The sequence below is a fragment of the Schistocerca americana genome, chromosome 3 (assembly GCF_021461395.2).
Source record: "Schistocerca americana isolate TAMUIC-IGC-003095 chromosome 3, iqSchAmer2.1, whole genome shotgun sequence".
Classification (NCBI taxonomy): domain Eukaryota; kingdom Metazoa; phylum Arthropoda; class Insecta; order Orthoptera; family Acrididae; genus Schistocerca; species Schistocerca americana.
In genome coordinates this window covers 771,995,696-772,018,885 of record NC_060121.1, presented here as the reverse complement: position 1 = coordinate 772,018,885, position 23,190 = coordinate 771,995,696, and the positions used below count along the sequence as shown (strand labels likewise).

The 23,190-nt window shown below is 42.2% G+C and overlaps 1 protein-coding gene across 1 annotated transcript in view; it reads left to right on the top strand.

Annotated features, from left to right (window-relative positions):
• LOC124606957 (reticulophagy regulator 3-like) overlaps positions 1-10,174 on the top strand; it is a 31,122-nt gene extending 20,948 nt beyond the window's left edge. The window contains exons 5-6 of the mRNA XM_047139095.1: positions 6,596-6,757; positions 8,521-10,174. Of these exons, the coding sequence (XP_046995051.1) occupies positions 6,596-6,757; positions 8,521-9,113 (755 nt within the window). The 3' untranslated portion in view covers positions 9,114-10,174. The remainder of the gene's footprint in view (positions 1-6,595; positions 6,758-8,520) is intronic.
• Positions 10,175-23,190: the final 13,016 nt, after the last annotated feature.

Here is a 23,190-nt window from a genome sequence, read left to right as displayed (position 1 = left end):
GAACAGAACTGAACTCCTGTACAGTGTGTGCAGATGTTTATACAGACATTGAATATTCCAGAATATACAAACATAATATATTTCAAGAACATCCCAGAAATGATCAATACTAAATAACAAATACTATATGGGGGACAACACATTTGAACTTGTGACCTGTCCCACAGCTTGCAGCATTGCTCTCAGTCCTGGAGAAACAGCAAGCCAATGTTTCAGAAGTTCTGATTACAGCAGCCTGGATCTCGACCTTGTCAGTGGTCCTCTGTATGGTGGTGCTGCCAGATCCTTCATTTGGTTGTATTTTTTTTATCCTCTTAACTGTGCTGAGAACTGAAGGTAGCTTTTCCCATCGAACTTTGGCAATTGTCAAATTGATCTTCAGTTTCCTTCAGCCTCCCATCATCAGTTATGCACCTCTCGTCTAATTATGCACCTCTTGACTATTTTAGGGTGTCATATGGAGATTGTGTATGACTTCTGTGGTTTTTTTGATGAAGGGTCTTAATCCTTGATTTCATATGCAACATTTGAGTGACAAAGGATATAATGTAGCCAAAAGTAGTGCTTTAGTTACTTTTGCAGTAGTCCCATTCTCCACACAGCCTAAAAGTAACAAAGTTACTTGGACTGTGTCTCACTGGTCAGTGCTTTGCATTGTATAGCACTCTTAGTCCTTCACCATCCTGGGTCCTACAAGCCAGCTATCTTGTTTCTTCAGGCTAGGTGTTGAAGTGTTTCCATGGTCATCCTGAGTAGCATCCAGCTGAAACAAAAACAGTAGATCTGTTGTTGTTTAGGTCTCGGAGCAGGAAAAAATGGTGTGGAGGCCTGCTTCGCAGTGTTGTATGTGAATCTAATGACAGGTAGTATTGTATCTCAATCTGTCTGTTCGACATCAGTGTACATCAGGTCCATATTTGCCAGCATCTTATTAAAATGTTCTGTGATGCCTTTCATCTGTGGATGGTAGGTAATTACCACTCTGTGATAATGTCACAAGGTGGAATTAGCTCTGATGCTAGCCTTGACAGGAAAATCTGATCACAATCAGAGATAATCAGACAGGATGCTCTGTACTTCAAAATGATGTCTTCTAGAATGAACTTTGGAATTTCTGGAACTTGGTCAGTTGGCACAGCTTTAGAGACAGCATAGAGGTGAGGTATTCAGTGCACATTATTATCCATAAATTCCCATTTGCTGACTTCAGAAACCTCCCCAAAAGGTCATTTCAAATTTGTTGGAATGGTGTTGCTTCAGGTTGGATTGGTACCAAATACCCCATAGGTAGCTATGGCACGTGCTTCCGTCAGTGGAATTCCTTACAGTGGCTCTCATAGTGTTTACAGATCAATAAATACCTGCACCTGATTCTGTATAGGGCATTCACGAACCCCAGGTGACCAGGTGTTGGAGTGTGATGGAAAAACTTCAGGATAGCTGGCCATAGGTGAGCTGGGATGATGACCAATGATTTCTGCTGCTTTTAATCATAGCTCGTCTTATGCATTGCTCCATTATTATCCTTTTGTCTCTCCCTTCTCTTGCAAGGCTTCTTTGGTTTCCAGCAATGCTGGACCTTTCCTCTGTTCAGCAGCAAAATCATTTAATGCAGTGATGACTGATTTCATCCACACTGCTGTGTTCCACCAAAGGATTCATTGAAAGACTGTCACTACCATTGTGTTTGCAACCTCTTTTATATACCACTGTGACAGTGTACACCTGAAGGGTCAATGCCCATCACCCCAGATGACCTGATGGATCCTTTAGGCTAGTGAGCTCCCCAGAGAGAACGGTGGTCTGTCACAAAAAGTGAGTGATTTGCCAAATAAATATGGCTAGAACTTGTTGATGGTCCAAACAACTGCAAGACACTTGGTTTTTTTTTTAATCTCTGGTTTGGAAAATACTCCAGAAGCATAAGCTATCACCTCTTCAGCACCTTCCTGAATTTTTACTAGAACTGCCCATGTTCCTAAATTACTTGCGTCAGAATGAAGTTCAGTCTCAGCATTCTTGTTATACAATGCTAGCACTGGAGGAGATATTGGCACCTTCTTGAGAACAAAGTAAGATACTTCTCACACCTCATTCCTGGAAAATGTGGCATCTGTCAGCAAGTTACGGCAACGGACATTGCACATATGTCAAGGGGTCAGAAAAATCTGCTGTCATTTTCTCAGGGTCTGGATGGATTCCATTGCTATTCACTAGGTGCTCCATGACTTTCCTTTCTTGGACAGTGAAGAGGCACTGATTCGGATTTCTATATCTACATGTACATCCATACTCTGCAAGCCACCTGACGGTGTGTGGCGGAGGGTACCTTGAGTACCTCTATCGGTTCTCCCTTCTATTGCAGTCTCGTATTGTTTGTGGAAAGGATTGTCGGTATGCCTCTGTGTGGACTCTAATCTCTCTGATTTTATCCTCATGGTCTCTTCACGAGATATACATAGGAGGGAGCAAAAGCCCGTACTGAGTTACTAAGCGTCTCTCCTGCAAAATCTTTCACTGGAGTTTATCTGTCGTCTCCGTAATACTTTCGCGATTACTAAATGATCCTGTAACGAAGCACGCTGCTCTCCATTGGATCTTCTCTATCTCTTCTATCAACCCTATCTGGTATGGATCGCAGACTGGTGAGCAGTATTCAAGTAGTGGGCGAACAAGTGTACTGAACGTACTTCCTTTGTTTTTGGATTGCATTTCCTTAGGATTCTTCCAGTGAATCTGTCTGGCATCTGCTTTACCGACGATCAACTTTATATGATCATTCCATTTTAAATCACTCCTAATGCCTACTCCCAGATAATTTATGAAATTAGCTGCTTCCAGTTGCTGACCTGCTATATTGTAGCTAAATGATAAGGAATCTTTCTTTCTATGTATTCGCAGCACATTACACTTGTCCACACTGAGATTCAATTGCCATTCCCTGCACCGTCAATTCGCTGCAGATCCTCCTGCATTTCAGTACAATTTTCCATTGTTACAACCTCTTGATATACCACAGCTTCATCCGCAAAAAGCCTCAGTGAAGTTCCAATGTCATCCACAAGGTAATTTATGTATAATGTGAATAGCAACAATCCTACGACACTCCCCTGTGGCACACCTGAAATCACTCTTACTTCGGAAGACTTCTCTCCATTGAGAATGACATGCTGCGTTCTGTTATCTAAGAATTCTTCAATCCAATCACACAATTGGTCTGATAGTCCATATTTAGGTGGAGACCTGCTGTCTGAACACACTTCAACATTGTTGTCAGTTGGCTTAGATGTGGTGATGTCATTTTGCAGCATCTTCTCTACTTCCTCTTGGATTTTCTGTTGTTCACTCAGTAACATCCTATATGATCGCTTGCTAATTGGTGGATGATCCCTAGTGTTGATATGGAGTTTTATTATTGGCTGCTTGGTCTGTCTTTTCTTCACTCCAGATTTGAAAACATCCGAAGGTTGATGCAGAACGGCTGTCACTCTCCGATGATGTTTCTCGGTCAGGCCAGATCCTATTGACATTTCAATAGTAGCTTCCTTCCTTCTTTGTCTTTTGTCATAGCAGAGCCTGATCCTTTGTCAAAGGCACTAAGTTGCCCTTCCTGTCCTTAGCACATACCTTTAGGGATGAGTTGTAGATGTTCTTGGCAGTGACCAAGAGTTCTCCTTGACCTCCTACAGTGGTCATGATCATTCGCTGGCATTTCTTTTATGAGCCACTTTTTTGCAAGTGATAAGAGCTTCAGAGTTTTAACTGAGCATCTCAATTGAAGACTGGAACTCATCTCATTGATGATGGCTAGATAATGTTGTCTTCTGCAGCAACATGCAGATCGGAATTTGCTTGTTGGAATAGTTTCGTCAGTCCGGTAGCTCTGACCTTCCACAGTCTGTGACAGCTTGTGATGCCTGCAAGAAATTCAGTTCAAGAATAGCATTATGACCAAATTTCACTAAAATGATAAATTCGAAAAGCTGTATTGTCTTGATAGTTACTCTTAAATTATGTGTTCCTGTTGGCTGGACCATTTCCCATCAGTAACCTTCAGAAAAGTTGCATTGCAGAACATAGCTTTCTTAGCTGACGACAATAAGCATCCAACATTACAGAAAAAGGAGCCTCTCAAATGATTAGTGCCCAGACAAGTTGGCAGTCAATGATGTCAGTGAGATTTTGTGACGTCCTGGTGACTTGTCTCCGGAAGATTTTCATGTGCGGCAGTCTCACCTCTGTAGGTGGTCGCCTGAATTAGTTTTCCTGAATTCAGCATCTAGGTGACGGTGTGCTGAGGAGCAACCTCATCCAGGGTTCAGTGACGGGCTTCAGGTAGACTATAATTGTGTGCAGTTGACTGGCCAGAATAGAACTATTGTGCGGTTGACGTCGTATAGTGCAACAACCATCAAACACTTGTCTTCTCTCGCTCTCTCTCTCTCTCTCTCTCTCTCTCTCTCAGCAATAGTGTAAATGTGTCCAGCAAGATGCACACACCGAAAACATATCAGCATGTTTTTCTCCTTTGTATTTTGCTTTGGGGCATCATGCTTGGCGGAGGTGTTGGTTGTTCCTAAGTTATCCACATGCTAGGTTGTCATTTGATGGTTGTGACATAAGTTAGAGTTGAAGTCCATTCTTCCTTGTGTGTTTGTCTGTTGGCGGGGCTTGGTGCCAGAGATTGATACACCTCCTCTTCATCATTCTCTATTACTTTCTAACATCTGAGGTCAGTGTTCATGGCTGCTATCCCTTTTGCACTGGGTGTGATATTTCTGGCTTGCATGCGCTGCTGTCCCTCTCCCTTAACTACCTGATATCTGAGAGAGGCAAGCTCATTGTGGTCTTCTTTAACTGTCACATTGTCCACATTCGGCAGTCAGTCATACCTCTTTCTTCCAACTCTTTTCTGTTGCATTTCGTCAATTTGCTGGTGCCACTTCAAGAATTCCTCTCTGATTATGACATCCTTTACCAGAAGAACCTGTGGTACTTGGCTTTTGTGAGTTCTTTCAGCAAGTGTGAGGTTTTGTCATCCTCTGTCGGTTCCAAGTCACTTACCACCACCACCACCACCACCACCACCACCACCACCCGTGACAGTTCGCAACAAATGGAATAAAAATTCATAGAATAACTTGTTACAAACACGTTTAACGCTCGCATTGGCTACGACATTCGCAGCAGAGCGTTCATAAAGTGACATAGCAAGCTGTAAACTGACTCGATAATACAGAAGGGTTTTGGGAACCCCAGTTCTAGTACTGAAGCACATGCAAACTTTTTATGCAGTAAAGTTCAGCCAGAGGTGTAAAATTAGTTTTGTGCTATTTCAGTTTCACGTAAGTAAACTATCAATATTTTACTAAGCCATAAAGTTCTTCACACATGAATGACTTGCCCTGCTGTGGTAGGGAAAAGAAGAGAACCAGTGGAAAAATGCTCCTATCAGAGCATAAAAAAAGGCGAATATACTCCTGTTAAGACTCTGACTGAAAAAAGTGGTACCAGCTGCCTCATTCTACTTTCCCAGCACCTTTTTGGATAAGTTTTTAAATTTGGACATGCAAAAAAAAAAAATCACACATTTTGTATGCTGAGAGAGGAGGACCAGTGGCAGTGGGAATGAGATGGAAAAGTAATAAATACTGGAAGATGGTGGACAGTAGTTGTTATAGAAAGAGTGAAGGAGACAATGGCGAGGGACACAGTGGCAGTGGAACATAGTTGATAGAGACGGAACAGTGTTAGGAAGAAAGTGAAGGAGACAGTGCCAATGGGAAAGGAGTAAAGAGGAGGAGGAAGTGGAAGTGTGTGAGAGCCAGTAGTAATGAGAGACAGAGTCTATGACAATGATAGGGAGGAAGAGAGAGATAGTGGCATGAGAAGTGACAGAAGTGACAGCAGCAATGGGAAGGAATGAATGACATGGTAGTAGCAATAAAAGAGAGCAAGAGAGAGAGATATGACAGTGAGAGACACACGAAGATATGATGACAGCGAGTTGGGATGAATAAGTGAGAGAGGCCAAGTGGGAGTGGATGGGTATGAGCGACTTATAGGGATGACCTAGTGGCTGTGAACGACTTGTAGTTAGGGGCGCTTGTAGGAATGAGAGGTGAGTTGTAGAGAATTGCAACATGTTTGCATGCCATAATATTTGGGAAAATTTTTAAAGATGCAGATGAAGTTATAAAGAGGCAGTGTGTTTTAAACAAGAACATATTTGCCTTTTTTGTGCTCTGATAGGAGTATTTTTCCACTGGTTCTCTTTTTCCCCCACACACAAGGCGAATGTCTCTCTCTTATTTAACTCGTGTTTCTTGCAGGAATGCCTACCTCCGTTAAACTTTCTGGGAATTATTTTCACTGAACAGGTCTGCACACTGTATAGTTGAGGCATATGGGAATAGACAAGCATGTAGATAAAACATAAGTATACACTTGGTGTGTGCGTGTGCGAGAGAGAGAGAGAGAGAGAGAGAGAGATATATGAATCCTTGTATTTGCATTATTACCAGTGCTGGCAGAATCATGTTGGCACTCATCAAATTAGTAATTGTGTACTTAAGTGAAATATTACTACTTTTAGATACAGACAGTGAAGTAGAAGATTACTTGCCGGAGCAGACGGGGGAAAATTTGGCACTGCTACAGCAAGCAGGAGAACCAGTTGAAGATGAACAGCAGGATGATTCTATTATTCCAGAGGAGTTTGGACTTGAACTAGAGATGAGTGGTAATGATCCAACAGGTCAGCATGATTATATTCTCTGAGGAAATGTTGAACTATTTCATTTACTTTGGCCCCCCTCGCACTCTATGTTTCTGCTGGAAAACAGGATCAAATTACAGTTTCAAGAAAAACATCTGTTACTGGCTGATCTTAACAAAACATGCACTCCCACTTTCCGCTTACTGCCTCACCTTAGTCCGGGGATTGAACTGAAATTTAACAGCCAGTGAAAAAAGATTTATTGACGAGTTTTAATCACTTATTTATATCAGTCATGTGTATTTCATCTGTCAGTTACATCATATCCCCAACAAAATTTACGCACATTGTCACCGTTAATGTCGGAGAAGATTTCTAGTGTTGTGTACCATATAAGCAGCCTATACAAATTTATAAAATAACACACATTCACTATGCTACCCTGAATTTTAGAATGATAATACTTGTGAATCATTATCAGTTAAGACCAGTATTAACAGAGCATACAGCAAAAACGTTGCAGAAATTCTAGATTACTCTGTGCACAGCAGTCTACTAAATGATAGCTCAGTACTATGCAGACATTTAAGCTTCATTATACAACAGAAACTTCAGAAACAAAGAATGCAGGAAGAAGTGTGTGAAGTGCCCTTCAGTTCTACTGATCACAGAATTCCTCTAAAGTACTTTCATAATCTTGATGTGCTTGTACTAGACATTTCTGGTCCCTCTGTTTCTAACATACACCTTGCATTCCATCAGGTTCCATTGATTCTGTGAATGTTCAGGATTTCGTGCTAGCCATTATGTTGACATGCAAAACTCACTTACACTTAAAGTAATTTCTTACTGAAAATAAGAACAGCAAGCAGTCACTGTTGATTGTACTCATTCAGAATGGAGCTAGTAGTGATTTTTAACTGACAGGGTAATCTTCACTCAGATATTTTCAAATATCCACCATCTCCTGATGTCAGTTTTTTACAAGACTCCATGTTTGTACAAAGACCATTTTCAAATGCAGTGCAGTGTGAAATCTGTGCAATTTTTCCCATAAATTTCTTATAGTTTGTAGATCACATCGCAATGGAAAATGATAAACAAATGTTTGTCATTTATTATCATTACTTATTTTACCAATGTTTTGATCAGTATTGTAGGTAGCAGTCATAAGGGTACTTATTACCACTGGGGCAGGTAACTGTCAAATTTACTGTCTTTACACCTGCCCCTATAATTCCTTAAAATGTATGTATGTAACATTCTTCATATGATTGGATATCAAGAGTTGAGTGGAAGAGAGCTGAGGCTCTTCATTGATAGTAATTTAAGATTTAATTTTAATGGCTCACATCAGAGAATCAGGAGGGAACTGCTTATGTGAAGCAGTGCTTTTCTCAGTACATTTGTTGCCAGTTAGGACAGGTCAGTAGATGTGCCTTCAATGGAAGTGTTTATAGATGAATATGGTGGGCAGTCTTGTGACCTCAATGTGTTCCATATCCTGTACCATTGCTAGCTGAGACAATGAGATTATGTAGCCATCATCAGCTTCAATATTGGAATGCTGCCTTACTATCCTGATAGGCCCTCATGTCATTTTACAATATGACATTATCTTTGATGGAAAATAATTATATGGGAAGCAAAATTCTACAGACATACTATGCAAATATATTTCTGTATACTTATTTTAACAGTAGATGCTTTTAAAGTTGTATGCAGATTATCTGTTTAATTAGTAATTTCTATGTAAACTGAGTACTTTTTCATCATGTTTAATTGACTGTTCATTTGTGTAGCCCCAGATTCGTTGGTGACACAGACTTCTTTTGTAACTGGAATGAATGCAATGCCATCCCACGAGGAGGGAAGTACAGATGGTCTCGACATCAGTGACTTCGATTTGTCAGCACCACCATCACAGCATGGAACTAACGGTGGTGATTTGCGCACAAAACAAGAACTAGAAATTGAACATTCAGACACAGATGAGGATGACATTGGAGAAATTCATTTTCAGAGTTCACACTTCAATGGTGACAGCTCTGAAGAAGAAGAAAAGGACTTTGTGCAGGGTCTTAGCTTTGATGCTGCCGAAGCAGACAAGACTGCAGGTCATCCAAGCAAGGCCACTGTGAGTGGAGGCCTGAGTGATATCTTGACATCAACTGCTGTGCAGGCTGTGGCGAGAAACATTGCAGATATTACTGCGATGGGACAGAGCTTAATTTCTACTGTGATAGGCACAGGTGCAGCTTCAGCTCAAGAAGCCAGTGCCCAAACTCCTCGGCAGCAGTCTAATGTTTCTTCTGTGAAACCCTCTGATCAGTGTTCCTCCTCATCTTCAGACAGTGATGACTTCGAGATGATTTCACAGGATGATCTCTCGTAACACATACTGCTCTATTTCATGGGTATGTTGTGTCCTTTTAATATCTGATCTTTATTTTGTAATATTTGCCCACTAATTGTATAAGTGGGGACAATTAATTTACAAAACTAGAAATATTTATACCAAAATAATTATTTTTTATTTCAGGACTTTTTGACAAAATTCAGTATTCTGAATACAAATTGTATTACATGATGATTTTTGTAACTTGCAGCAGTTGTAATCTAGAACCCAATAAAGTACTTAAAAATTTGTTGTGCCGTATATGCTGCAACAAATTATGCTTAAGTAAGAAATAAACCTTTTCCCTTTCAGTGAAATTTGGACAATATGAATAATAAACTGAATGTGATGTGTTGCAAAAAAAAGATAGAAATTAGTATTTTTCCAATTTCTATAAGATTGAATGTTTTAGTAGATTGAATATTAAAAAAGATTGTAAATATGTAAATACTCGTGGAAAAATACTTGATAGTTATTGCTGCTGTGCTTAGTGTTATGATTTTTGAGTGTTCCTTATGAATGTGAGATATTTTCCTGAATTGCTTCTGTCATTGTGATACTTTTAACATATCTTTTTATCAGATGAATTTATACAGCAGCACTCCAAAAGTCTGTCTGTAATTTATATTATGACAGTCTGTTTTGGGTAGCAGTATTTCTGTTATTTTTTAAAAACTTTTAGATCTGTTGAGTGTACATGTAGTTGCAGTATTGTTGTTTCCACTTTTTTATCAATAGTTACAGAGTAATTGACTGGTCCTATAGTATATCAATTTTTCTTAAGTGGAAGAAAATCTTTATATATTGCAGAGAATTTTATTAGTGTTCCAGCATAGAAAGTAAAATGAATCACTCTCTCTGGAATTTGAAGTACATGCTCCATATCCTCTCCTTTTCAAAAGCAGTGTGTAACTTATTTTTAAAAAAATGTAATTCGTGTATTTTTTATTATAAGTGTGAAGTGAAAATGTTACCTGTAATTTTGTTGTAATACAGAATAAGTATTTGCTGTGATTGAAATATTTGTAAGAAAATAAAAGCTAATTTATTGAACTGTACATATATATCAGTTAAGTTGCCTCTTAAAGATTATTGTTCGTACACACCCTGTAACTATCATTCTCTTACACACACACACACACACACACACACACACACACACACACACACACACACCTTCCCCTCTTCCACCCAATTTCTGTTGAAAAATGTAGTGCACTAAACACACAAGGTGGTACACTCAAATTATTTTCAACACAAACAGAAAAATATGTAAAGATAACATCCGAGGTGCAAATATACTTCTTGAGTTTGCAGCTGTATAACATTGTGAAAATGTTACTGTATTCAGGGTGTATTTGTGGAAGAGGAAAAAAAATTCCCAGTTAAAAAATACACTTTCTCCCAGATGAAAATACACTTTTTCTGTGTTAAGTAGCAGTTTACTTTCCCTCGGAACTGTAAAACTTATTAAGCTTTCAGTGGTTGTGTTTTTATACACTGGCGTAAAATTTCCCGGCACTTTAGAAAACGAAACTCGGGGGAAAAAAACGCGTTTTGGAAAGATGTCTGATATGCAGCAACATGAACAGGGGTGTAAGCCAGTCTTACCTCATGTCAAACGATCTCGCCAGCTGACGACAGCAGATATTCAGAGCATAGGACACGAGATGTAGTCAGCCAATCGCAACATAACTGTTAAGTAGTGCGAACACACAAATAGAAAAGATAATGGTTTAAATTAATATACATAGTGTTGCTACAAGAAAAGAAAAGCTTTCACATGTAATATTGTTCTCTAAGATTAATAAGCTGCAAGAGAAGCTAAGCTTTCACACATAAATTTGGTATTTTTTGCGCACGTTACGCTTTAAGGTATATCACACAAATGTGCCAGTAAAATTTTTGACGATTACGTAAATGTCTGGTCTTCTGGGCTCGAAATTATTCTAAATGGTCATCCTCAGAGTTGATTTTTGAATGAGAGTCAAACGCTGTGTGATTTAAGAAATTCAACATACATTCGAGCACAGAGTTCATCTTGCGTAAAAGGAAATTTACTTTGAAAGTAACACTTTTCAAACAACCATTCAGAATATTTTTCCATGACCTGAGCCAGATAACATGCGTCGCTGCGCTTGCACAGCTACAATGACGCAGGAAGCCCATACATTCGTACGAGTAAATCATTAAAAGATCTTACATTGTCACAAGAGAAACAAGACGTTAGAGGATGCTCCAAGAGCATGGGAGTTTGGTGAACCATACTAAAATGCATAATTCGGCTTAAAGTGCACTTTATGTCCAGATTCAGATGTAAATTTTCTTGGAGCACCAGTACCGTACTGTATTACCTCATGTTTGGTTTATATTATGGCATAATGCCATACGTGCTAGAAGATGAAAACGTGCACTTGCAGCACAGTTGAAACTAGCCAACAGTGTGAAATTAAACACACTGTCTCAGTAGAAAAGATTAATAAAAGTCAAATTTCTTTAACAAACTGACAAAAATAACTTCATTGTTCTGCAAGGCAATTAATGCTTGACCGTCAGAAAGGCGGAAATAAAATCTGCAACTAGTAACATATTTTATACTTACGTACAGGGTGTTTCAAAAATGACCTGTATATTTGAAACGGCAATAAAAACTAAACGAGCAGCGATAGAAATACACCGTTTGTTGCAATATGCTTGGGACAACAGTACATTTTCAGCCAGACAAACTTTCGAAATTACAGTAGTTACAATTTTCAACAACAGATGGCGCTGCGGTCTGGGAAACTCTGTAGTACGATATTTTCCACATATCCACCATGCGTAGCAATAATATGGCGTAGTCTCTGAATGAAATTACCCGAAACCTTTGACAACGTGTCTGGCGGAATGGCTTCACATGCAGATGAGATGTACTGCTTCAGCTGTTCAATTGTTTCTGGATTCTGGCGGTACACCTGGTCTTTCAAGTGTCCCCACAGAAAGAAGTCACAGGGGTTCATGTCTGGCGAATAGGGAGGCCAATCCACGCCGCCTCCTGTATGTTTCGGATAGCCCAAAGCAATCACACGATCATCGAAATATTCATTCAGGAAATTAAAGACATCGGCCGTGCGATGTGGCCGGGCACCATCTTGCATAAACCACGAGGTGTTCGCAGTGTCATCTAAGGCAGTTTGTACCGCCACAAATTCACGAAGAATGTCCAGATAGCGTGATGCAATAATCGTTTCGGATCTGAAAAATGGGCCAATGATTCCTTTGGAAGAAATGGCGGCCCAGACCAGTACTTTTTGAGGATGCAGGGACGATGGGACTGCAACATGGGGCTTTTCGGTTCCCCATATGCGCCAGTTCTGTTTATTGACGAAGCCGTCCAGGTAAAAATAAGCTTCGTCAGTAAACCAAATGCTGCCCACATGCATATCGCCGTCATCAATCCTGTGCACTCTATCGTTAGCGAATGTCTCTCGTGCAGCAATAGTAGCGGCGCTGAGGGGTTGCCGCATTTGAATTTTGTATGGATAGAGGTGTAAACTCTGGCGCATGAGACGATACGCGGACGTTGGCGTCATTTGGACCGCAGCTGCAACATGGCGAACGGAAACCCGAGGCCACTGTTGAATCACCTGCTGCACTAGCTGCGCGTTGCCCTCTGTGGTTGCCGTACGCGGTCGCCCTACCTTTCCAGCACGTTCATCCGTCACGTTCCCAGTCCGTTGAAATTTTTCAAACAGATCCTTTATTGTATCACTTTTCGGTCCTTTGGTTACATTAAACCTCCGTTGAAAACTTCGTCTTGTTGCAACAACACTGTGTTCTAGGCAGTGGAATTCCAACACCAGAAAAATCCTCTGTTCTAAGGAATAAAGCATGTTGTCTACAGCACACTTGCACGTTGTGAACAGCACACGCTTACAGCAGAAAGACGACGTACAGACTGCCTTGTCTTCTATATCTTTCACATCACTTGTAGCGCCATCTGTTGTTGAAAATTGTAACTACTGTATTTCGAAAGTTTGTCCGCCTGAAAATGTACGGTTGTCCCAAGCATATTGCAACAAACGGTGTATTTCTATCGCTGCTCGTTTAGTTTTTATTGCCGTTTCAAAAATACCGGTCGTTTTTGAAACACCCTGTAATTATGTGAATGTATTTTAATTCCCTTGATAGCTCCCGGCCACAGAAATCACTTTTGTTTTCATTTGATATGAAAGCAATAAACGAAAATGAAAGAGCAAAATCACTTAATGTTAACACGGGTCACATGGAGACTACCACCTCCCCACTACAAATGGTTCAAATAGCTCTGAGCACTATGGGACTTAACTTCTGAGATCATCAGTCTTCTAGACTTAGAACCACTTAAACCTAACTAACCTAATGACATCACACACATCCATGCCCGAGGCAGGATTCGAACTTGCGACCGTAGCGGTCGCACGGTTCCAGACTGAAGGGCCTAGAACCACTCGGCTACACCGGCCGGCTCCCCACTATAACTCAGACTGCTCTGTGCATCGGGTCCGGATCTAGGATATTACCGAACCGGGGCAATATTAGATAGTGGTGCTCCCCCTCCCTCGAACGTTTGAATCAGGACGCCAAAAATGTAGAAAATCGACCTTTCAAGAATATCTTCATTTTTTAGCGCGCATTTTTCTGAAGAGTCTGATACATAAAACATATATGTTCGAGTGAACGTAAGACATGTTATTTGGTCATAAGTGCCAAAGTGCAGTGCCACGCCTCTTCACACAGCATTCTTCCATCGCACGTCTTTGTATTTCGGTCTGTGGAATTCAAACGTGCAATAAAAAAAAAAAAACTCGCAATTAATAGTGGATGGGATTATTGGTAACCGGAAGAACAGGAACTCTCCAAAAAATTTGCAGTCTTTACTGCCTATTAGCTAGTAACTTGCGGTTTTGTGTGACGTAAAATTAAATGTAGGATACATAAAACCAGTAAAGACAAGATAGACAGTACACATTTCTTCTATCTTTAAGTCCTAGCATTTTTTTTCTCTTTTATCTTGCCACTGCTTTATATGGCATACTTTCCTTTCTGGGGAAGAATCTATTACCCCATCAAAGTTTTGCTACATGAAAAAACGAAATGTCGTTATCTAAAACTAGAAAAGCTGTTCAATACAAATAGTACCCGAGACTGGTGTGGTTTCTCGATCTGATTACGTATATTTTGTCATTGTCTGCTAGATAAAACGGAATAGGCCTGCCTAATATTGCAGCAGTTGTTACACACACCAAACAAATGAGACTGTTTTGGGACAAATAGTCATTTTTATAACGCGACAGAATATAATTCACGAAGTACCAAGATCAAATGCCTATTTGGCCTACTACAAGCAAAAAGTTTTACGTTAGGAAACAGTTTCACATTTCATCCAAACTCTCTAGCTTCTGAAGCATGAGATCGAAAAGTGTTAGTACGAAATTTTTATATAAATTTGGAATCGTCACATTCTTCCATAATTTGTGAGAGTCCCCGTTTCGTTTTCTTCCTCGTTCTAACAATCTTGTCATCACTAATTCTGTAACTATTCCTGCCAGTGTCAAAACTTATTCTCCGGTTAACTTCACTAACCCTGCCACAATCACCGATTTAGTTATCCATCATTTATTCTCCGTGTTCGTACAACGCGTTTTCCGCGATGCTCTCAGAATAGAACTTGCCCTTACTATTGTAGCGGTCTGGTTAAAAATTTTCTGTCAAAATTTCATCTTCTTGGATACACGGAGAAGATAATATGTAATCATCGTTACCTGTTATTCCTGTTAGTCGTTTATTTCCACTCTGGTAGTCTAGATCTATGGGTTTCACTAGTAATTATAACAACGCTGATAATTTGCAAACCCAGTCAACCCACATAAACAACAATTGGCATACACCCGTTTGGCATTATTCCGCTCAGCCCGTATAGCCCCATCCCCTTTTGTCTGCCAGAAAGTTTATTTCTAGATGTGACAGTGATTCCTCTGGCAGAGACATCACGTGCACTATGCATGTTTTCAAAAATCAACTTATGATTCATTCAGAAATGAACTTAGAAGTTGTTCAAAAACCAACAAAGATGCGTTTCAAAATTATATGAATAATCGATAGAGCAACGTGCGCTGGATGCTAGGCGCTTTGTGAAACACGGTCTTTTTCCTCCCTGAAATTGCCGCCCGGGCCAAATAGCCCAGTTTATCCCCACTCTAAGCCTGTTGCGCATATTGAATCTCACAGCTTAGGCGCACCAGTAAAATTTTTGCGTATAGCATCTGGCTGCTTGCTGCTATTGCTTATACTGCCATACTTCTGTAGCCAGAATCGGGAGAAGGTACTACTCATATGCAACTCAACTGCGCATGTGTGTGAGCTCACTAGCAACCGCTCAAACGAATCTAAAGCCTAGTTTACACGACGGCACTGGGTTGCGCCACTTGTTGCGTGGAATGAGTTGCACACAAATGGTTTTATATTTGACTGTCGACACGGCGAAACCAGTATACACTGCAGTTTCGTCGTTTTGTGGGTTCCAGAGTCGTGTCTGAAATGAAAGTTTTGGCAGGTGCATGTTGCATGAGTTGGGATGGAGTTAAAACTTGTTGCGTGGAATCGTTGCATAAGAAAAAAATAAGAAACGTGTTTCGATTCGTGACTGGATGAAGAAAAATCAGCATTATCAGTTAATGGCATTCTTGTGGACCTCAGCAAGGCATTTGACTCTCTGTCACAGGATACAACTAGAAAAACTGCACTGCTATGGTATTAGAGGCTCAGAACTATTTCTGATCAGATCCTATCTGAGCGACAGAAAATAAATTGTGCATTTTAGCAATATGAGGTCAAATGTCTTGGATATCTTGCAGGGTGTACCACAAGGCTCTGTGTTTGGACCTTTACTTTTTATAATATATGTAAATGACTTGCCCAGCACCATGTTATGTAAATCCACACTCTATGCAGATAACACAACTTTTGTTACAGCAGGGAAAGATTTAGGAAAATTAAACGAGGAAAGTGAGGCTCATCTCAGAGCAGCCATCAAGTGGTTCAACACAATGACTTGCATATAAATCATGATAAAAGTGTAAATATTCTCTTTAGCTTGTGTGTTAAGAGTGATAAGATTGATTGTGTCTCATCTAAACTACTTGGGATCCATCTTGACTCAAAATTGTCGTGGAAGAGTCATACCGATTATATTTGTACTAAGTTAGCACGTGTGACATATTTGTTGGGTAAACTAGGGTCATGTGTTAGTGGTAAGTTATTACTCAATGTATACTATGCCCTTTTCCACACCCATTTAACATATGCCACTTTGTTGTGGGGAAACTCACCCGCAGCAAAACAAGTTTTCATTTGGCAAATAATGAGTCTTGTAGACCATATTTCAAAAATCTAAAAATACTTACAGTTGCAGCCCTTTTTATACTAAGATGTCTGATACACACAAAAGAAAACCAACACAGTCACGAACTATGACAATCTATCCATCACCATGACACACATATAAAACAGCAAATTGACATCCCAGTTGCTAGACTAAAGAAAACTCAAGATAGTTACAGGTACATCATGGGAGTAAAACTATTTAACATGTTGCCAATAGAGGCACATAATGTGTCACTGAATGAGTTTAAAAGCGTCACAAAGAAATGGCTTAGAGAAAAAGCTTCTTACACAATAGAATAGTTTATAATGTGCACTAAAGATTTTAAGTACCGGTACTAATATAGTTTCACTTAGATTACACTTATACATGTAAATATAATGCAAATACCTTGTGCAGCATCAAGGACAAATTTTTGTATCTTATTAGACAATAATGATCTACAATATATTACACCATTTCTGTTAGTTATGTAAACTGTATATGTACACAAATGACGACATCAATTGCATTTTTAATGCCTAAAGATGGATAATAAAATAAATAAATAAAATGACGTCAGCTCGGTTGCTCAGCATTCTTGCTGAAATAATTTGTAACGGAAGACACAAGAAGTTCTTTTAATTATCTTAGAATGTCACCTGAACTGTTCATGTTTCTTCTAAATAAAGTTAATTATGTGATAGGGAATAAAGATACTGTAATGCATGACGCACTTCGCCAGAACTGAAATTACATGTCGCATTGCGTGCATTACAATCGAGAACACTCGACATTCTATAACATGCGGATTTAGTTGGCGATGGCTCTTTTTCATTAACACCAATAATTATTAACATTAACAGTAATAATTATTAACATTAACAGCAGTAATTATTCGAACAGGTCACATTAAAAATAGAATGGTTTGCAAACTACTCTCTTGAAGATAGATCTGTACAGTGGCAATATTTCAAAGTTCAAACATACGTGAATGGGGAGCACTGCTGCGACATTTTAAATAGATGAATATTGAATAAAGAATGCAGCTTCTTGATTTTTGTAGCCTTGCCTCCTGTCAACAATATTTCCAAAAAAAAAAAAAAAAAAAAAAAAGTCAGCCAACTCGAACGATGGGATTTTAGTCTTGTAGATGAGGGTATTTCCACAGCAAGAATTACATTTGCTTGCATTTTTCTTAATTTAGTTGTATATGTGCTTCTAATTCAATAAATTTTGCCCTGCAGCTCATATACGTTATGATCGCACTTGAAGGACTCATGAGCAGCAATATATTACTTATTTTTGTAATCAGCATCACTAAAATCCCAAAAACACATATGCAATGCGTAGATATCCAAAAGGCGAACATTATTCTCTGTTCCTCACTGCATATTTCAGTTTACCTACACAATACAAACACACATAACCTCAAAACTCATGCAACTAGTGTCGCCAAAGTTGGAACATGCCAAAAGTGTTTAAGCCTAATTTACACGATGACACTAAGTTGCAGGCAATTGTGCTACTGGCCACTGCACATGCACGTCGCGCATTTGTGGAACTTTTTGGTGAAACTAAACACTTTCGGCATGTTCTAACTTTGGCGACACTAGTTGCATGAGTTTTGAGGTTATGTGTGTCCGTAGAGTGTAGCCAAACTGAAATATGAAGTGGGGAACAGAGAATAATGTTCGTTTTTTTGGATATGTAAGCTTTACATAGGTGTTTGTAGGATTTCAGTAACGCCAATTACAAAAATAGCACGTGCCGCTGAGACCGTCATGTGCGATCAATCATAACATAGATGCTTTGACAATATCTGAGGTGCAGGGCAAAATTTATTGAGTTTGCAGCACATATAAAACTGAATTAAGAAAAATACAAACAAGACCCCCTCCAACCACTCCTGAACTCACCGTCCCTGTCCGTCCTTTGGACGCCCCCACCCCTCCTGGCAATTCCCTTCTTCCCCCCCCCCCCCCCCCCCCCTACACACACACTGCTGAGGACATCATCAGGTTCCTCACCATTGTCCTGCAAAACTTCCACCCTTTCCAGCGCCCTCACACCCTCCAACAGGTCTCCCTCACCGCCCGTTCCATCTTCCACCTAAAAATGTATGCCACTTACTCCCACAACCAGGCCCACTTCACCTTCCCTCGTCTCGACACCCTCGTCTAAATCCCTGTCATGGTGCGACAGCACTGTATCCTGTTCAACAACATCCGTTCCCGTCCCGCCAACAAGAACCTCTTTATGCACACCCTTGCCACCCACCACGTGGGTGCCTTCCTCCTCAATGAAACCTTCCTCCAACCGCACCACACCGTCCACACTTCGTCCTACCTTCTCCACCGCTCCGATAATCCCCTCCCGATTGTGCGTGGCAGAGTTGCCATTGGCCACCACTGCCAGATCCCGGTTCGGCTCCAACCTCTCCTTCCTGACCCCACTGAACACCTGATCCTTAGTCTCTTCTTCCCCGCCCTTACCATCACCTGCGCCACCATCTATGTCCACCCTAATGCCCCTATTCCTTTCGACTTCCTCTCCCACATTGATCATACCTTCTCCTCCTACGTGATCGCTGCTGACCTCAACATCCATAGTCGCTCCGCCACCCACTTACAGCAGTGGCATCGGTTCCTCTCCACCCTCCAAGGTGACCTCGTCCCCATTCCCCAGCACACCCGCCCCGAATCCAACTCCACTCCCGATGTCATCCTCTCCTCCCCCAACCTCCTTGGCCGCATAGTGGTGGATGTCCTGGATCCCATTGGTAGCGACCATCTCCCTGTCCTCCTCACCGTTTCAGACGGTCGTTGCCCCCGCCCCAACCCTCGTAATGACCCTCCCCCGAAGTACGTCCATGACTATTACTGTGCCGACTGGAATGCCTACCGGGATACCCTCTCCACCCGGGTCGAATGCCACCCCTTCACCTACCACCACCCTGACGATGTTACTCATGCCGCCTCCTTTCTCCAGCAGACCTTGTCTGATGCCGTGGAGGCCCACGTCCCTACTGTCACCATCCACCCCCACCGTACTACCTAAGCCCCTCAGGCTGAGGGGCTGACTATTACTGTGCCGACTGGAATGCCTACCGGGATACCCTCTCCACCCGGGTCGAATGCCACCCCTTCACCTACCACCACCCTGACGATGTTACTCATGCCGCCTCCTTTCTCCAGCAGACCTTGTCTGATGCCGTGGAGGCCCACGTCCCTACTGTCACCATCCACCCCCACCGTACTACCTAAGCCCCTCAGGCCGTCCTCCTCCTCCGTGAATCCCGCGATCTCTACCATGCCTTCCTCCACACACGTGACCCGGACACACTGCGACGCCACCCGTAACTCCAGCGACACATCCGAAACTTGCTCGCAGCTAAGAAACGCTGGGACTGGAGACAGACATGCACCCATTTAAATGCTACCCTACCTATACACTCGTCCAAGTACTGGTCAGCCTTCCGTCGCCTTACCGGAACTAAACCCTCCCCTTACTATCCTCGTCTCCATGATGATCACCCCTTTCCTGACACCCTTAGTAAGGCCAATCACTTTGCCTCCTACCTTTCTGATGTCTTCTCCATCCCCGACAATCCCCAGTTCGATTACTCCCTCTTTCCGGATGTCCGCGATTGAACTGATACCTCTGTCCCTCCCCTTGCACCTGGTTTCCAGTACTTGGACAACATTGCACACACGGAACTCAATGCCCCTATCGCTACACAGGATCTCATTGCTACACTCTGCACAAAACGCAACACCGCTCCTGGTCACGATCGTGTCACCTACCGCCACCTTCGTGAAGCTCCTGTCTCTTTCCTCTCCAACCTGGCCAGGCTCTACAATGTAGTCCTGTCCACCGGCTACTACCCCAACCTGTGGAAAACCTCCCGTATCCTGATGTTCCTTAAACCTGGTAAACCGCCGCCCGCTGTCTCCTCCTATCGTCCCATCAGCCTTACCTCGGTCTTCAGCAAGGTCCTGGAATCCATCCTCACCTGACGCATCCATTAGCATCTCTGCCAGCAACACCTCCTTCCTGTTACCTAGTGTCCTGCTCTTCCGATGACCTTCTTCTCCACCTCACTCATCTCCTTTCCGAACAGCTAAATTCCCGTCGCTCCGCAATCTTCCTCTCCCTGGACCTCGAATGTGCCTATGACCGCGTATGGCATTCCGGTCTCCTCTTCAAGCTCCAAACCTTCGCCCTTCCCATTAACTACGTCCATCTGATCGGCTCCTTTCTCTCCCACCGTCCTTCCTACATCACCATCCATAACACGGATTCCTACACCTTTTTTCCCTCCGCCGGTGTGCCCCAAGGCTCCGTCCTCTCCCCCCTTCTGTACCTTATGTATACGGCGGACATGCCGCCGCTGTCACCCCCCCGTCCACCTTCTCCAGTTTGCTGATGACACCGCCTTTCTTGCCCTCACCCCCACCCTGCAGCATTCCCAACACCTTCTCCAATCCCATCTTGACCGGTTCACCGCTTGGTGCAACCAGTGGTTGCTCAAGGTCAATTCCTCCAAAATCCAGGCGATCATTGTAGGCAAAACCACTCCTTCCTTCCGCCTCCTTGATTTCTATCTCACCATCTATGGCCGTCCTATCGCCCTCACCCCCACCCTTAAGTACCTTGGCGTCACCCTCGACCGTCGCCTCCCCTGGATCCTCCATCTCCGGACAATCCAAGCCAAGGCACGCTCCCGACTCCGTCTCCTCAAGCTCCTTTCCGGCCGTACGTGGGGTCTGGACCCCTCCACCATACTCCACACCTATAAATCCCTCATCTGCCCTATCCTCTGTTACGCCCATCCTGCCTGGATCTCCGCCCCCTCCCCCCTACCTTTTACAAATCCCTTCAGATCCTTGAATGCAATGCTCTCTGCCTCGCCTAACGCATCCGTCTCCCCTCCCCCACGCGGATCCTGTATGACCTCATTCCGTTCCCCCACCTCTTCCTTTTCCTTGAACGGATATGGATCCTGTACACCTCCCGAAAACTCGATCCTCCTCACCCGTTTGTCTCCCCATCCTCTCCCACCCCTGCCCGCTGCCGCACCTGTATTCCCACGTCCCACCCAGTCTCCATCTCTCCACCCTCCTTACCCTCTCCCAAGGTGGCTTCCACCAGCTCCCTCTCTCTGATGATGCCCTCCTCCCCTCCATCTACCCCTCCTACCAACTTTGATCCTCCCTCCCTCTTCCTGTGTTTGCTCCTTTGGGCACCCTCCCTCCCTTCTCTCCCTCTTCCCTCCCTCCTCCATTTCTCCCCACTCCTCCCCGGGCTTCCCCTCCCTTGTCCCCCTACTCCCCCCCCCCCCCATCTCCTCAGCCGTTGGCATCTTTGTTCTCCCCCCCCCCCCCCCTCACTCTTCTTCCCCTCTTGGCAGGTCCGCGGACTCGCACACGCTACGTGGATATTCGCACGCCGGAAATCATCACCATCAGTGTCTCGTGTATGCGTCGTGTTTAGTGTTCAGTGTTCACCGTCGCACTCCCTCGTTCACCTGTGCCATCGCCATCTTCAGTGTTTGTGCGTCGTGTCAACAGTTTGTAGTGTGGATTATCGTCAAGTGTGAACGGCTCCGTGTTTTCTTTATGTGTCTACTGTTTTATTACCCACCGTTATGTGACTTATGTGTATTCTTTCTGTTGTTTATTTATCTATTCTATGGCTGAAGAGCGACGTAACATGCTGCTGACAGCCTGCCTGTTTGTACAGTTTGAAAATAACAATAAAGAAAAAAAAAAAAAAGAAAATACAAACAAGTGTAACTCTAGCTGTGGCAATGCTCTCGTCTACAAGACAGCAAGTTGGCCATCTCTTTGTTAAGGAATATTGTTGACAAGAGCGAAGACTATACTAATTCAAGAAGCTGCATTCTTTATTCAATATTCATCTATTTAAAACGTCACTGCAGTGCTCCCCATTCACGTATGTTTGAACTTTGAAATATTGTCACTGTACAGATCTATCTTCAAGAGAGTAGTTTGCAAACTGTTCTCTTCTTAATGTGGCCTGCTTCGAATAATTATTTATGCTAATGTTAGTAATTATTACTGTTAATGTTAATAACAATTGGTGTTAATGAAATAGCGTCATCATAAACTAAAACCGTATCTTATAGCATGCCTAGTGTTCTTGATTGTAATGCACGTAATATGATACTCAGTTCTAGCGATAGTCCTTCATGCATTACAATACCTTTATTCCTTATCATATAATTAACTCTATTTAGAAGAAACTTGAACAATTCTGGTTACATTCTAATATAATTAAAAGAACTTCTTGGGTCTTCCGTTATAAATTATTTCAACAAGGATGCTGAGCAACCAAGCTGACATCTTTTCTTCATCCAGTCACGAATCGAAACACGTTTCTTATTTTTTTTCTTATGCAGCAATTCCACGCAACAAGCTTTAACTCCATCACAACTTGTGCGACGTGCAGCTGTCAAAACTTTCATTTCAGACATGACTTAGGGACCCACAAAATGACAAATCTGAAGTGTGTACTGGTGTCACCGTGTCTACAGTCATATATGAAACCACTTGCGAGCAACTCATTCCACGCAACAAGTGGCGCAACCCAATGTCATTGTGTAAACTAGGCTTTAGTTTCACCGACGAGTTGCAAAAACATGCAGCATGCATGCGCAGTGGCCGGTAG